Source organism: Onychostruthus taczanowskii, unplaced genomic scaffold, assembly GCF_017590055.1.
Source record: "Onychostruthus taczanowskii isolate IOZ18803 unplaced genomic scaffold, ASM1759005v1 scaffold172, whole genome shotgun sequence".
In the NCBI taxonomy this organism is placed as follows: Eukaryota; Metazoa; Chordata; class Aves; order Passeriformes; family Passeridae; genus Onychostruthus; species Onychostruthus taczanowskii.
The window spans coordinates 290,528-307,271 of record NW_024498929.1 but is presented as its reverse complement, the minus strand read 5'-3'; the positions used below and the strand labels follow the sequence as shown (position 1 = coordinate 307,271).

At 48.9% G+C, this 16,744-nt stretch overlaps 1 protein-coding gene across 1 annotated transcript in view; it reads right to left on the bottom strand.

The window, feature by feature from the left end:
- The window catches only part of GRIK1 (glutamate ionotropic receptor kainate type subunit 1), a 103,458-nt gene that overhangs the window by 44,176 nt on the left and 42,538 nt on the right, over nucleotides 1-16,744 (bottom strand). The window contains exons 2-4 of the mRNA XM_041400129.1: nucleotides 10,364-10,531; nucleotides 7,508-7,765; nucleotides 4,546-4,727 (exon numbers count right to left, since the gene is read on the bottom strand). Coding sequence (XP_041256063.1) covers nucleotides 4,546-4,727; nucleotides 7,508-7,765; nucleotides 10,364-10,531 — 608 coding nt within the window. The remainder of the gene's footprint in view (nucleotides 1-4,545; nucleotides 4,728-7,507; nucleotides 7,766-10,363; nucleotides 10,532-16,744) is intronic.

Below are 16,744 nucleotides of genomic sequence, written 5' to 3'. Positions count from 1 at the left end.
TTTTTTTGTGTGCTGTGTTTCCCAGCTGACCTGGCTGGACTTAGTCCCCCTCCCTGGAGCCACTGGATTTCTGTGGCTTTGTGAAGGAGGTGCCAAATTTATGGGATTTTTATGATGCAGATCTCCTCTGAGCTGGAACTGCACTGAAAGACCCCAGTGGGAAGTCATTGTGGAAGTCATGCTACAGGTTTGTTCTTTAAAGCAAACCACCCCAAAACTAGGCACAAAAAATGCCCAAACAAACAAGCAAAGCCTCCAAACCCCAAGACAAACAGAAACAAAGCCCTTGATGAGAAGAACCTCTACTGGTTGTGCTCCCCTCTCTCAGTCATTGAGGATGAGAATTAGCTAAAAGCAATTTAGCACTTTGACATGCCTGTGACATGTGCATTAGATATCAAATAGGGGCTTTTTATTCGAGGATCAAACAGATTTTGCAATAGTAATTTATGTTTAAGGCAATATGGCTGCTAAGCAAAATTCACACCGAAGGACGATTTAATGCTCTGATGCAGATAAACAGGAGGTGGAATCAAGTCAAAGCAAAAGCAACAGGGATGCTGAGAATGGTGCTGGACATCCCAAAGCATCAATAACTCCCAAGCCTTCATTCCCTGGATGCTCCTGCCAGTGCAGGAGTTTCCAGGGCTCTTCTGCTGAGTGTTAGCAGCACAGCAGCCACAGGAAAGCAGCTCCCAGCAGCTCCCAGGAGCAGGACAATAAAAGCCTGCTTGGAGTAAGGATGGATTTCAGGCTGGGACACCCCTGAAGCACCTGGCAAAGCTTCCCACAGAGCAGGTGACCTGAAAGAGAGAAGCAGCCCAGGAGAGAGAGGGGAAGGCAACATCTCTGTCTGTGTGCCTGCCCACAGGAAACTGGATGAGGCTTCATTGCACATTGCCATTTAAATAACTTTGCATGTAATTATGTAAATAATTATGCACCTGATACAAATGTCCTATTTAAATAATAATAGCTTTTACTTACAGTAGAACTCAGATGAATGTAAACTAGGAAAATCAGCCTCAGATATTCTCCTTGTACATCTCCTGCCCAGCCTTCCCTGTTTAACACTTGTTCTTCAGCCAAACTCAGATATGGTTGGACAATGGGAGATAAAGACACTTCCATCTCTAATTATCCATTCCAGATCAGGAGCCTTGGCCTTGTCCTTTGCAGCTGTGCCCTTTCAGCTGGGGGTCATGAACCATGAAGTGAATCCAAGAAAGCATCAGTGGTTAAATTATATATGGAGAGCTGACAGACACTGGATAAAAATACTCTCTTATGTCTGAAAATCTCTTTTGGGTGCCCTGCTCTTGGCTTGAATCACATCCCAGCTCTAACTTGCATTTGTTCTTCTTGTAAAAAACTCCCTGCCTCATTTAGATCCATTGTCAGTCTGCCTTCGAGGCGGGCTGGAACTGGAATGATGAGCAAGTGCATTCATGGGAACTGCACCAAATCCTGTGCTTGCTTTCACTCTGCATTTCCCTCACTTGAGCAGTTATTTCATTTCATGACCATTAAATGCGTTTCATTTTCCAATTAATTACCCCTCTGTTTTCTAGGGCCAGTCCATCCCTGCTTCTCACCCACAGAGGAGCACCCGGGGCATGTGCCACTGGTGTTTCTCCCATGGAAGGGGGAACACAGCTAATCCTGCCTTTTCTTAGCAGGGAGTGGGCTCCAGCCTACCTGCCAGGCTCCTGGAAGGAGCACAGTCAGGAGCTGAGGTTTTCTATTCTCACATCTATTACTGTACCAGGAATGCACTCCACGGTGACACCTGGTTTTTCTGCCTTCTGGAGGAACTGAATTAATGATTCTTTTCGTTGTCTGTCACATCGTCTTTACAGGATGCTCTGTGAGAGCCTTAAACCTGATTAAACATACAGTACACTTCCTCAAATGTATTTTGGGGCTGTGAAGAAAGGAGTAGGTAATTTAAGGTTAGCAGGGATGTACTTTCTGAGAGGTGAGTTTGCCTAGCAGTAAAATCTGTGTTCAGATTACTGTTCCTGGTGTGTTGGCACAAAGTGAGGGTTAAGCACAACAACTCGACCTCTTCAGCCGAGTTCCTCACACAAAAGGCAATATCAGACTGAAAAATGTGCAGGATAAATTGCAGGCTTTGTGCATAAAACAGATTGCAATTTGCAAGAGCCACATTTCATTTACTCGGGGAGTGCTTGTCCAATGCAGAGAGAGCACTGACCTTCTGTCCACCAAATATTCCAGGTAAATGCCATAACCTGGGCAGGGGCTGAGGGAATCCTGGCTCCCTGAGTGTGTTAGAGAGAAGAGGAACAGTTTGTTCAGCTGAGTGCAGGCTCTGTATTTGGGTTGAATCAAGTTATTGATTCACCTGTTCTTGTTGTGCACACAACAAGCGTGGCTTGATGGGGTTTTAGCGGAAGGCATAAATAAGCAGAAATTAGAGAAAAAATCTGTCTTTTGTGGTGTTTTGTAAAGCAGAGGCTGGAGGAGGCGAGGAGAGGTCCCTGGTGCACACAGCTCCAGCAGAGTTCTGGGCTGATCCTTCTGCTCCCAGAGGAGCTTTTGGGCATCTTCCTCCCTGGAAAACAAGCAGTGTCCCCTCCCTGCTCCATGGGCTACTAAACACCTACTGCATTACCTAAATGCAGTGAACAGACAAGAAGGAGCTGCTTTGGGCACAGCTTCAGGTAACCCTGAGTCCTGTTCCTGTTAGAAATATTATATAATTTAACAACACCACCTGTTTTTCCTGTGACGGCTACTGGATTTTTTGCAAAGTCAAAAATATTCTCTACTGACATCACAGAGTTTCCTTGAAATGATTTCTCCAGTGTTTGGTATCTTGCTTCCAGCCAGGGTACAATGACAGAGGGGTTTGTGAGTGCAGGGATGGGGAGATGAGCTCTTCCAGTAACCTGCAATCACAGGAGTCCCACAGGAATTGAGAGCCCTCCACACGTCCACAGCTCACCGCTGCCTCTGGCAGGGAGGAACTCAGCCCCTGAGTTATTGCTGCCAGCACCTACACCCCCACAGAACCAGCTCACAGAAAAGCCATTTCCCCTTTCTTTCTAGCCTATATTTATGTTGTTCCTTCTCCCACAGCGCTGACCCACAGGTGTACCTCTCTCAATTTTCCTGTTTTCTCCCACACTGTCATTCTCCCTCCTTCCCCCAGTTCTTCAGGCACTGGAGAGCATTATCTGTATCTGCAGCCTGGCACTTGTCTGGCTGATCCATAACCCACACAAACTTTTCTGCTGCTTTGCCCTGCTTTAGTGCATCTTTCAGCACTCCCTCCTCTTCTTTTGACACCCAGGTTTTGCTTTTTGGGGTTTTTTTCCTTACTTAGCCTGGCATACTGGAAGCTTTGTGCCTCCTGCAGGGTGCCAGACATCTGCACCTTCATCTTGCTGGTCCTTCAAAATCTGTGTTGTCAACTCTTCCCCCACAAATCTCCTTTTGGAGCAGCCAAAAGTGGGGATGTTTTTGGGCAGCCCTGCAGGGAGCACAAAGGGGGACAGCCCACTCCCCTCTGCCCAAACAGTGCTGCTACAGTGCCCTCCCCACCCCTGTACCTCAAATCATTCACACTGAGGAAATCCTAACATTTACTGCAGGACAGCATTGCTGGGAGCAGGAAATCTCACCTCCAGGCTCACAGGAATTGTGTGCTGCAGCTGATCTAGGATTCTGCAAGCCCCAAGTTCCTCCAGCCTGGAGAGGAACATTCCAGGCTCCCCACACGAATGCAGTAACTTGCCTTGCCAACTTGGCCACAAAAAGCTGCTCTGCAGGACTTCAGTATTTCAGTAAAACATTCTGGCATGGGAACAGAACGGGACCTTTATGGGCATTTAGTCAGTGGAAGCTCTCTGGTGCTCTTCTGGGATCAGGGTATCCCATCAGATTGCCTGGCAGGAGAAATAACAACTTGTCCCTCATCCCTAGGGGTGCAGCAAGGAGGGAACTGCCCTCAAAATCTATGGAGCTATTTCCATGCTATGGAGCACAAACTGTGCTTTAGACTTTGCTTGTCAAGGAATGTACAGCAAGTGGCACCAGTAAATTGCAATTCCCACCGCTCCCAGTGTGCCCTGGAAACGTCCCAGCCCATTAATGATGGGCTGTGTTTGTCCTTGCCTGCTGTGGCTGCCCAAATCTCAGGCCAGCCCACGCACAACAACCTCTCCCATCGGTTTAACGAGTAGATTTATCTTCTGATTCTGCCTCTGTTTTTGATGGAAAGAAATAAAAACTGTTGATTAGAGCAGGACAAGCTGAAACACATGGAGCGATGTCCCTAGCCAGGCAGGACCTGGCACGTCAGAAAGAAAAGCCTGTTTGCTCCTGTGCATACTCGTGGGGCTCTCTGGGGTGTCAGTGCAGCCCCGGGCTGCTGCACCTTTGTGACTTCTGTCCCTGCACTCACTCCCTGGGCCAGGCTGGGGAGTGCCTTTGGTTTTGGTGGATGTGGGATCAGAGAGGCTGGCAGATTTTGGGGAGCAAGGCTCTCGCGGAGCTCCGGCTCCCCGTCCCCGGTACCTGCTTGAGGATTTCTGCCGCCGTCTCGTGCGAGCAGTCGAATATCACGTAGAACTCCTTGCTCTTCTTCATTTCCTTCAGCAGAGGCCTGGCATCCTTGTTCCCAGAGGGCAGCTGGCGGATTTTGATTTTGATGTTGTACCTGGAAGGGGCTTTGATGAGCTCCTGCAGGCGAATGAGACCTGAGAAATGGCAGGCAATGACACAATCAGCATCCTGTGCCACGAGGATTTGCTGTCAGTTACACAGGGTCTCTCACACTCCACGCTCCCTGGGGATAATTGCTAGTTCCATATTGGCCAGCTTCATAGCTAATATTATTGAAGCTTTTCATTCCCATGTTTATACGTGGCTTCTAAATATTTTGGAAGGTGTTTTTAACTGGTTGACTACAGGATATGTTTGCATTGATGTAATACAATATAAACATATTGTAGTATGTTTAAACTGAAACATGAAAAGCAAATAAGGCTTCTCCCTGTGCAGATCATTAAAATTCCAATACCATACAGCAAGAAGATAAAATTGAGGAAACCTCTTAACTTTCCTGCCTGGTGTCACTCAGCAGCTGCGAGTTCTTACAGAATCTTTTGGGATGCAGCTCCACATCCTCAAACACGGGTGATTTCTCAGACTCGGTGTTCAGCTGGCACAGCTTTACACACCTCAGCTGAAGGCAGTGGAGCTCAGCCAGAGCCTTGTCCAAGTGTTTAAACACACTGCAGTTCCACTGGCTAATTCAGCACTCCTGTGTAATTTGCACTGCCTCCAAAACCGAGGGAAGATAGTTAAGAGCTCTTTGAGGTGTGTGATTACAGCCTCGCATTATCCACGAATGCAATTCACCCACAAAAAATTCCTGATCTCCTGCTGAGGGGAAGTAAAAGGCTGCCTTAAAAATATGCATAGAGAGAGAGAGAACACAGGCAAGGAGCACTTCTTGAACAAAAATCAAACAAATTATTAAAATGAAGGAGCTCCTGCCTCTCCTGCTGGGAGTGGGGATAATATTTGTGAGGGTGTGAGTGCCCCTGGTTGAGTGGCACATCTAAGGCAAGACAAAGCTCCCTGTTCCCTCTGAGCTTCGAGGACTGATGGCTTCACTCGAGTGTTGGCTTGTGCTTGGGGAAAAGCTGCTCTCCCTCCACCTACGGGGCCAGGCCTGCTCCTTGCTGATTTTCTAGTACCAACAATCAATAGAGAAAATGAAACATGATGAGCATTCAGCTGGAAATGCTGCAGGCACCGGGAGCTGGGCCTGGCCAGGAGCCAGCTGAGGAACAGGAAAGCACGGGAGCTGATTCTGATGGGAATGGGCTCCCAGCACTCACTGACTAAGGGGTCGGGGTCACCTGGCTGGGAAGGTGCAGCCCAGGTGTGCCCAAGGCTCACCCCTGGCTGCAGTGCCTGGGATGGCAGCTCCAGGAGGGAAAATGAGATTTGGGAGGAGGAGTCTGGGAAGCCTTCATCTCATCCTCACCTCTCACTGAGAACCGGTGTTTGTCTTCCCAGCAACAAAAAGTACTTGAGTGCAAGTGTGGTGAAAAGCAAAAAACCTGAAGGATTTGCTGACCCACTTCCCTCTCCTTTTTGGGGGAAGAAATTACTGTGTGCCTTAAAATATCTCCTTTGGTCCCATCAGACTGGGACCTTGCACTCCCAACGCTTCCTGCTGCCACACGGAGTGAGATGGAGCCCAGGTGTGGTGTCCTGGAGAAGCCGAAGCAGCAGTGCAAAGAACTGCAGCTATTTCTCTGGAGGACATGGCAAAAGCCTGACTCCCTGAGCCCATCCAGTGCCACCCCCTGCCCTGGGCAGGGACACCTCCCGTGAGACCAGGGTGCTCTGAGCCCTGTCCAACCTGGCCAAGGTGTTTTTATTTCTTGTGGTGTAATGGCACACATTAGGGATGAGAAATAAAAGACCTTGAGTTAACTGGCGTCACTCTAACCCCAAATCCAAGGACTATTTATACTGATCAAAGTTGACATGTTTACTTTCCTGACTCTGAGTTAATAAGATGATTGATGATTAATTTACTTCGTAAATATCTCTGCAAATGAAATCTCTTTCATATCAGGCATTTTTGTAGCTGAGCAGGTACACAGCACTTGGTGTTTTGGAATGCCAATTTGGTTATGGGGTGGGCTGGAAAAGACCTCTCCTTGTTTCTATTCTGTCTAGAAGATTTTATCTAGGAGCTAATGGAGAATGTCCAGTAGGGGCCACAGAGAGGATGAGGGGTCTGGAGCATCTCTTTTGTGAGGAGAAGCTGTGGGAGCTGGGCCTGGTCAGTGTGGGGAAGGGAAGGCTGAGAGGGGATCCATCAGTCCATACAAATACCCCATCAATGCACACAAATACCCATCAATCAATGCACACAAATACCCCATCAATGCACACAGATACCCCCAGGGCTGTCACAGGATGGTGCCACGCTCTGCTCAGTGGTGCCAGTGCCAGGATGAGCAGCAGTGGCCATGAACTGAAACACAACGAGTTCCACCTCAGCCTGAGGAAGAACTTCTGTCCATGGAGGGGGCAGAGCCCTGGAACAGCTGCCCAGGGAGGGCCTGGAGTCTCCGTCTCTGGGGACATCCCAAACCCACGTGGGGAGTTCTGTGTCCCTCTGGGGACATCCCAAAAATCCCAAATTCCTGTGTCACCTGCTCCAGGGACCCTGCCTTGACAGGGGGATTGGGCTGGGTGATCTCCAGATTTTGGGATTCTGGGATCAGTTTGAAGCTGTGCTATGGGTTCCACAAGCAGGAAGCAAAACGGGGCTGACTATTCAAACCCCAGAGGCTCCTTCCCGCAGTCTGGCGAAGTGCGCAGCTTTCCAAAAGCCACGGCAGCAGCAGCACAGGGTTTTCCCCCTGCGACCTAGGAAAGCTGCTGAGGGCATGGCAGAGCGAGCCGCCCCAGGTCTGGCAGGAGCAGCCCCGCAGGCAGCAGCACTCACCCGTGCTGTCCTCGTACACCACGGTGACGGTTTTCCAGTTGTAGTAGAGCACGAGGTCCAGGACGGCCCTGCTGATGGCGGCGTAGTCGGGGTACAGGTTGATGTAGAAGGCGTCCCTGTTGTCCACGCTGGGGTGCTTCCAGCGGGTCTGGATGTGCGGCACCTCCAGGGCGTTGCAGATGGACTGCACGGCGCTGACCGACGAGCTGTGCGCCGGCCCGAACAGCGCCGCCACGCCCAGGGCCAGCTGGTCACAGGCTGGGCACAGGGGACAAGGGGCTCTTAGCGGGAGCAGCGAGGGGCTGGGGGACGCTCACCGAGGGGTGGCATCCTCCATCCAGCCCCAGCACTTCAAATGAGAGCAGAGCTTTGCCTTGCTCCCAGACCCACCCAGAGATGGGCCAGTGGTTCCTCAGGTGTTCAGGGGAGGTTTAGAGGCTGAGGGAGCTGGGAAAGGGCTCAGCTGGAAAAAAGGAGGCTCAGATGGGACCCTGTGCTTCTGCACAACTCCTGACAAGAGGAGACAGCCAGGGGGGTCGGGCTGTGCTCCAGGGAACAGGGACAGGAGGAGAGAGAACGGCCTCAGGCTGGGCCAGGGGAGGTTTGGGCTGCATGGTATGAGAATTTCCCAATGGGAGAGGTTGTTAAACAGTGGAAGGGGCTGCCCAGGGAGGTTTGCAGTGCCCAGCCCTGGAAGTGTCCAAGGAAGGGCTGGATGTGGCACTCAGTGCCCTGGGCTGGGGACAAAGTGGGGATTGGGCACAGCTGGGGCTCCATGGGCTGGGAGGGCTTTCCCAGCCTCAGTGACCCTGGTTTGGTTGTGGTTCTGAAAATGGCTTTACTGATCAGCTTTATACCCTTGCCCTTGCTTGCTGCAAATAAACCCTTCTCTCCTCGTTGCCTTGCAGATGACACGGATTCCTGAGCTGCCTTTCTCAGAATGGCTCTATCCCAGAGGATCCAGGGGCTCTCTGGCTGCACAGGAATGTCTCAGCAATGAAGTTCCACAGCAGAGCACCAGGGAGGTGAACCCTGGAGGCACAGCAGGCTCTCCAGGGATCCCCCTGGGACTGGCACCTTTCTGCCCGGGTGGGCTGCCCTCATTCCAGGCAGCTGCAGGGACACGAGCAGCAAAGGGCAGCACGATTCACTGCCCTCCATAATCTGTGTTTACAGAGCAGGCAGGAGTGCCCAAAGCCCCAGGTAACAGCACAGGGAAATAAAGAACCCACACGCTGACATTTTATACCCCTCCAAACCAGCCAAATACATCAACAAAGCTTTCCTTCCCCTGTGCCCATATCTCAGCCTCAAGAACCCTGCCTGGAGCTGTCTCTGCATTTTTCTTTCTCTCCCATGTCTTTGCAGGCTGACAGACAGGAGATGAAGTAATATCAGTTATTTCTGTCCACTGGTAAAATTTACTGCCAATATTTTTAACACGGCTCCTGACTGAGACAAAGCCCTGCACTGAGCTGCAGGCTGCTCTCCTTGTGAGGGTGGGGAGTTTAGAAATTGCTCTGATTGAGGGAAATATTACATACACCAACTTCCACAACGAGCTGAGATTCTTTAAATTCGAATTTAGCTCTCTGACTGTAATAGAATATGACAGAAAATCAATTCTTTTCTGTTTCCATTCCACAAATGAGTGTTTCACAGACAGCATGGAGTGCACAGGCTTTCCAGGTTTAATTCAGAAGCCTTTCTAAAGCATCACAGGTTTAATGTGCAAATTCCAGAAATAACTTCAATAATTCATGCTGAGAAGAAATTACTGCTGCCTGTGTGAGTTTCTTGCACGTGCATTAACAACTTGCTACGTGTTAAATGGAGGAGGCACTTTCACAACAGCCACAGCAGAGATTCTCACTCTACAGGGAATCTGAAATACTGTATCAGCCTGGATTACACGGATTATAAATCCACCACGCTTGGGATTCTACAGCACAGAGCTCCAGCATGTACCTGATAACTGAAAAAGAATGCAAAAAATGCTATTTAAAGCTCTTTTTAAAAGTTCTTTGAAACCATTTTCCTTTTCTCCACACTCACTAAGAAACTGAAGTGGCACAAGGAAAATTTGGTAGTGCAGATGTTTGAAAGGTGACAGCTCACCAGCCTGGTTTCTGAAGAGAGGCATTTTTATTTTCCAGCAAATCCAGTTCCAGGCACTGGGCTGCTCTTTACAACATTTTATCAAACTTTGAGCTTGTTCCTAGAGGCCAAAGAACACATGGAGCTAAAGGAAAGCTGTGACTTATTACCCCTCTCTGTTTTGGCCTGCAAGTCAATTGGATGGGAGTAAATTGGGCCATAACTTTCCTTCTCAGGAAAATAAAAAAAAAGAAGAGGCAAAGAAAAAAATTTCTACACTTGACTACCCCAATTCTTACAGTTGTTTATAACAGAGAAACTTATTTGTCTCCAGGGCACTGTGCATTAATATTTCAGGGCAGGGGGGGCTGCTGGCTTCTGGTCTTTAAAAGGCAGTAGAAATAATTTACCAATAATGGGTATCTGTGCTAATTATGGGTTGTGACATCCCACTGTGCTTCCTGTGAGTCTGTGATCATTTTTCTGCAGAATTCCAGGTGGCAAATCTATGTTTTGGAAAGAAAAATGGCTTGGACTTGCCACCTGCCATCTGGGGCTCTTAGCATGCAGACAGGACGTAGGGTTTATTCAGAAAACACATGACAGGTCCAAGCCCAGCTTGATTCTTAGTTCAAGCACCTCTGAAAGATTAATTTTGTGGTACACATGATACAAGCAGAGCAGAAACGGAGATCAGGCTGGGGAAAGGTATAAAGTACAAACCAGGGATGTAACTGACACAGTAATTGAGATATTTACCTCTCCTTGAGGCTTCAAAACTATCGAAAAGGTTAATTCTCTGGATGTCATAGGTTAATGTGGTATTAGGCATCAGTGTTCTGTTCCTGTTAATGTTGGTGACAGCGAACTTGAACGCCAATTCTTCAATATTAACAGGTTCATTTTCCACAGTTTCGAATATCCCTCCTGTTGGAACAGAGATAAATGGGAAGGATTATGCACCTCTTAATTGCCACACGGAAAGAGGGAAAAATAAATTATGAGCCATAATTTCTGAGTGTTCATCTAGGAAAACCTGATGGCTGCTCAAAGCACTACAGCAAGAGCAGGGTGGATGGTTAGTTTTTATCTGCTGTGCCACTGGGGTTAACTCAGAATTATGAATGTTGCTCCACAAACATGGGGAAGGTGACGTGTGTTTATTGTCCAGCCTTTTTAGAGGACATGATAAATGCTTGTGGAAACTTCTGTGCAGCTCCTTTCTAATGAAAGGAGGGATGGGCATGGGCCTTGCTCTCCCTGCTGCGGTGTAATCTGCATTTGGAGATGGAACTTGGACGTGTGGATGTTTGCTGAGGTGTTTCTGCACACCCTGGCAGTCCAGGATCCACTGAGGAGACCGAGAGCAAATGGACTGAGAGTCCCCCCCGAGCTCTGTGTTCCCTCTGCTTCCCCCCAAACCCCAGGCAGCCTTGTTGCTCAGGGGCTGGGGAATATTTTTGCTTTTTTCCAAGGAAAAGGAGCTGAACCTGTGTGCACCAGCAAGCTTTCCCAAAGAGGACTGTAAATAACCCAAATTTAGGAAGTGTAATGCTCTTCCCTGGAGTGTGTCCTGGGATGGGGAAGGTGTCTCAAGGCCACAGCCTGTCCCAGTAGACTGGGATGGCCTCTCCCTCCAGCCTCTAGAGACCTTATTATGCCAGCAGCACATTCCCACTGTCCAGGGGCAGTGGGATTTGGGGAATGCACTGCACACACAGCTGCTTTTAAAAAATAGCTCCTCTAAACAGCAATCTCCAGCTCCACTGCTTGATTTTGCAAGTATAATTTACTCATTTAGTGCAAGTCACTAGAGAATACTTTGGATTTCTCACTTACATATTTCCCCATTTCCCCATGCTAAATTTGAGGCCCCTCTCTCTGCATTTTCTGGCCATCTGAATGTATTCAGCTCATGAGCTGCAACCTCCTGCAGTTTTGATGTCACCCATGTAGGAACAGTGCAGTCATTAGCTGACCATCAGAAATGGGAACACACTGGAATCAAAACCTGGTTTGAATTTTAATCCAGCAATGCAGACCCTGGAGGCTACCAACCCCACTCTGGTAATATTATCCCTGGAATGAACAGCATTGTTTTATCTCCTGGATCCACACAGAGCAATGCCTGGACATGGCTTAAACAATCTGCCAACCTCAGCAATTTTCTTGTACTCTCCATGGATTTCTCATGTGCATTGTGCAGGTATCAGAACCTTAAAGACTTCTTCCTTCTTCCTCAGAAAACATCCAAGGGATTAGAAAAGAGTGTGATACAAAAAAACAGCCATAAAAACAGCCCAAGTGCAGGATTTGGAACCAAACCACCGAGTGGAATGCTAAAAGTCAGCAGGATATTCCAGAGCTGCAAACTCCAGATCACCTGAAGGGAAAAGAATCTAAAGCCTGTCCTTTCAGATCCAGTCCTGTAATTCCTCATCCCAGCTATGATCCCAGCAAGTTTAGTGGTTAAACTCAATCATCTTTCCCTGATTTCACCCAAGGAAGACAATTCTTTTCAGTCAGCTGCAATGCCAGCCTGGGCTTGGGCCAGAAAGGTTCCACTGCTGAGTTTTCCTGGAATCCCTGCTGGAAGCAGCAGAGCATTGCTCCATCAGGGAGGGTGGATGTCATGGGTACAAGGGACAGCCTGAGATAACCTGGAAATAAGGGTGTCCACAATCCCTCCCCACTTCCAATAGGATCTGTATTTTGCCATTTGATCCTGGCAAAAATCACCTCCACCTCAGAAATTATTACTGTGCATTCCATCACTTTCTGCTTCTTTTTTTTTATTAATTAATTAAAAACTACTTCATCCAACCACCCTTGAGGCAACCTTCATACCTGGATGTACACAAGCACTTCCTCATTCTAGGGCCAGAACCATTTCCATCCCTCTAATCAACTGCCTATTAAATGAAGATTCATTTGAATTAATGATGTATAACCAGGAACTCTTTATACTTCATTAGCAGAATTCCACAGGATTTTTCCTTTTGGAGAAGAGTGCAAGCTCAGTGGGCAGCAGGATGGCAGGGAGGGAAAGAGGGGAAGTTTTGTGTGGATGTGTTTTCTGAGCAAACAAATCAAAACTCTGCACACCCTTCCAGGTTCCTTTGGCACACATGAGCAGAGCAGGAGAGCACTCTCAGGATTACAGGCTTTATTTGTGAGATACCCTGGAGAAAACTTGGAATCATGGAATGGTTTGGGTTGGAGGGGGCCTAAAGCCCATCCAGTCCCACACCCAGGCACGGACAGAGCTCAGGAGGGAGTTTATGGAGGCAATAATCCCCCCCTGAGGAACTGAGCTGACTGAGCTGGGGGATATTGCATTGCAAAGGCTCAGGCTGTACCTATTTGAGCTTGATTCTTCTGTTCAGGCCCATTCAGCTGCTAAAAAAGGAGCTGAATTACTGGGTAAATCTGCATCACAAACAAGCTGTGCTGTAGCATTTTCATCCATACATCCCTAATGAAATCCAGCAATTCCATAAATAGTCTCTTCTCCTTCTTCTGCTGATGACTGACAGCCAAGCTCAGAATTTATTGTAAGGTCCAGGTTAAAAGAAAAATAGCAGAGTAAGTGACAAGTTTGATGAAGAACCAGTTTGTCAGATGATTCATTTGAATAAAGTAATTACCGTACAACATTTAAAAAACAAATTAACCACAGCATTATACAAGGGAAGGAAGGAAGGAAGAAGAAATCGATGTTAACTCAACATAAATGATGTTCCAGGAATGAATCTGTTATTGCTGAGTCTGGAAACAAGCACTGGCTTTCATGTTGGGCTGCTGATAGCACTTAGGTGGGAAAAATTGCAAATTTTGGAGTCCTCCCTTTCAGCTCTCTCCTCCCTCAGTCAGAGAGTGAATCCTGCACAGCAAACCAAAGGCTGCTGAGTCCTGCTCAGTGGCAGACCTGACTTTTCACTGACAGCACATCATTTGTACCGTGATTTCTTCAAGGATGAAGGAAAAAGCCCCAGTGTCTGCCCCTCCTTGAGGTTTAGCAGTGGAAGGTAAGAGGGAATGACGGGCTGGGTCCAGCTGCTCTGCCGAAAGGGGCTGAGCCACGCGAGGCAGTGACAGCATCAGCTCCGTTCACTCTGAGCACAAAGATCCCCACAGCAAGGGAATGTCACAACTGCACAGCACACTTCAGCAGGCACACCTGGAAAAGCCCCTCCAGCTCTGCCAGGCAAGCAAATATTGCCATTTCAAGGGGTTATCAGGGAGCGAGGGAGTTTCACAAAGGTCAGGGCAGAATCCGTTCCCAGTGGGGGATTTTACAGTGTGTGACTCTTTCCAGTTGAGGATAAGCCCCTGTTTGTGCATGGTTGGTGCCCATGTTTCCTGTCCTGGCTCAGAGGAGGAATTTTCCCGGGCTGAGTGTCAGCTGGGGAGCTGCTGGGACACGGCTGACACATGGAAGCAGCCGTGTGGAAGCAGAGGCCCTGCTGGATGCTGCTCCCTCCCGAGCTGGGAGCCACCCACAGCTCCCAGAGCAGCCCAGTGCCAGCACGGGCAGGTGCTTTGCCAGCAGGGCTTCCACAAACACCTGGACATCCATTTGCTGCAGGGATGCTGCTCCCAGCAGCCTCCCCTCCTTCCACAGGGAACTCGGGAGGTGCACGAGAACTCATTAAAACCCACCTGGCAGCCACTGAAGGGAAAGGAGAGCTAAATCCTAATGGCTGTGAGCTCTGTGCTGCTGCTGGTGCCAGGTTGATGGAGAGGATTCAAGAAGCCAAGTGAAAACAAGGTTTGCCCTCGGGCTCTCTGACAGGGATATGGATTCCAGAGGGGTCTGGATCACAGGCACTCCGTGGGGCTGGGGGCAGATGGAAGGCTCAAAAAGGAGCAGGGCACAGCACAGCAGTGCTGAGGAAGATGTTTTTTCTCCAGGTAATTCCCTCTGACAGAGCTCCACTTGCAACACATGCTACTGGGACCCCCCTCCAAGCATATCTCCCCATCCTTATCTGTTAGCAAAGGACAAATTCTCCTGTGCCATGTGGTGTCCAGCTGGGAGGCAGCACCTGTGCACGCACCACACTCATCTCTCCAGAAAATAACCAAAGAAGTTATTGCTCACAGTTCAGCAGCATCTTCCTTTGCAAAGCCACCTCTCTGATGGTGTAAGGTCAGCCAGAAATTGGCTGTTACCTCTGACTGAGACAGCACCCATGAGCTACTCTGCTGTGTGGGTGTGCACTAGAAGTTTCTCAGGAAGAATGGCGAGCAGTCCCCGCTCTGTAACGAGCAGTAATTGCAATTTGCACTTGCACATCCTGCAGCCTGCAGAGGGTTTCTCCCCGAGGTTCTCCTGGAGCTGGAGCACAGGGGCTGTCTGGCTGGCAGAGCCCACCCTGGCAGAGCATTTGGGCACTGGCTGAGGCTGCGGCAGCCCTCGGAGCAGGAGCTATTACCATCCTCATTTTACACACACCGGAGCTGAGAGCCACCTTCCCACCTCCACTCCCTGCCCAATCTGTTCCAAAGCTGCTTTGGAAGCCTTCCATGCATCGTGCTCTGTTGCAGCCCATTCCCACCCTCCCTGAGCCCCTGGCCCTGCCTTGGCATCCCTGATCCCTGCATTCCCCAGGCTGGCTCCTGGCCAGCCCCCAGCTCCCCTCCTGTGCTCAACATGTCACTGCCCTGCCCTGCCAGCTCCCTGGGACCCATCACCCATCTGGGGGCTCCTGCTTTCGGGGTGCACCCAAACAGAACCTTCCTGCACCTTCCCCTCCTGGTTTCCAGCCATCAGAATCCCCAAGGAAAGACGGTGAGCACGGAAAGGCAAAAACCCCACTCTGGAACCCCCCTGGATTTTGGCCTCCCTTACCCCAAATAACTCCCTGTCCCTGTAGATTGCAAGCCTCTCAAGACTGTAAGAAATTTGCAGCCAAACAGGGTAATTTTTAAATGTAATAAATGCAGGGCTGGCTCTGGGCTTGGGGGATGGTTTAATTCTCCTTTCTATGGCTGTGGGGAGCTGAAACCTGGGACAGGCTCAGGACCTGAACCCTGACCAGGGGAGGGGATGAGCCCCAAGTGTCAAACTCAGCAAAGGGGATTTTTTAAAAGAAGACTAGGCTTGTTTATAGCCAGGTCACTGTCACATTTGGTATCTCCTCTGTTCCAAACTGGCCATCCAAAACCCAGCTCCGTGTTCCGGTGTGGTTTCATTCCAGCTATAGCCAGGTCACTGTCACATTTGGTATCTCCTCTGTTCCAAACTGCCCATCCAAAACAGCTCCGTGTTCCAGTGTGGTTTCATTCCAGATGCTTTTGTGAAGGTTTTTCCCCCAGCTGTAACAAGGCTGCTCAAATTTTGCTTGGGTTTTTTTGCTGAACTCTCAGAGGGAATCAGCCTCTCTGCCCTTCTCATGCAGTGTGGGTGGTGCTGAATGACCAGTGATGAAACTGCTGCAAATCCCACTTTGGGTTAAATAAAAATGGTGAAGTGTTTCTCGACCCAAAATATCCCCTGTGAGAGCCAGGGCAGGTGTTTATAATTATCTGCACTCCAGAAAGGTGCATTCAGCCCTGCTTTGATCCTTTGGAAAGCAAGGGGATAAAAATACATGTGTGTATGTATATATAGAAAAAGTTGGGCTTATTAAGATACAAGGATCTGCCTTTTCCAAGGGGAATGATTTCACTTCAGATGCAAGTGGAGATAGCTCCCAAAGGCACACTTGGCACGATTCATGTTACAGAATTTCTAAGTAATGAACTTTCTCCTTTTTACTAACAGCAAATGAATCTGGTTGACCTGATTTAGGGGTCTCTTGCAACATCAGGCAGGAACTAAAGCATGATTTTCGAGGTGCAAGCTCTCCATTTGATAGGGAGTTTTAAAACTGTTGTTTTCTCCTTTACATTTTATATTTCCCTCTGCCTGCACAATGCCACGGGTTGTGGGCTGTTCCAAACGTTTCTCCTGATTCCAGCAGGGTTTGATCAAATTCCCTCGTGGCTGAGCATTCCTCCCACCATGCTGTAACAGCTTAAATAGTCTCTCTGGAGAAGAAACTTACTTTCTCCTGCCTTTGTACTTTATCCTGCTTCACAGATCTGCTTTTCCTGAGTGTCTGAGTGAGAGGATTTCCCTCTGAGACACCCAGA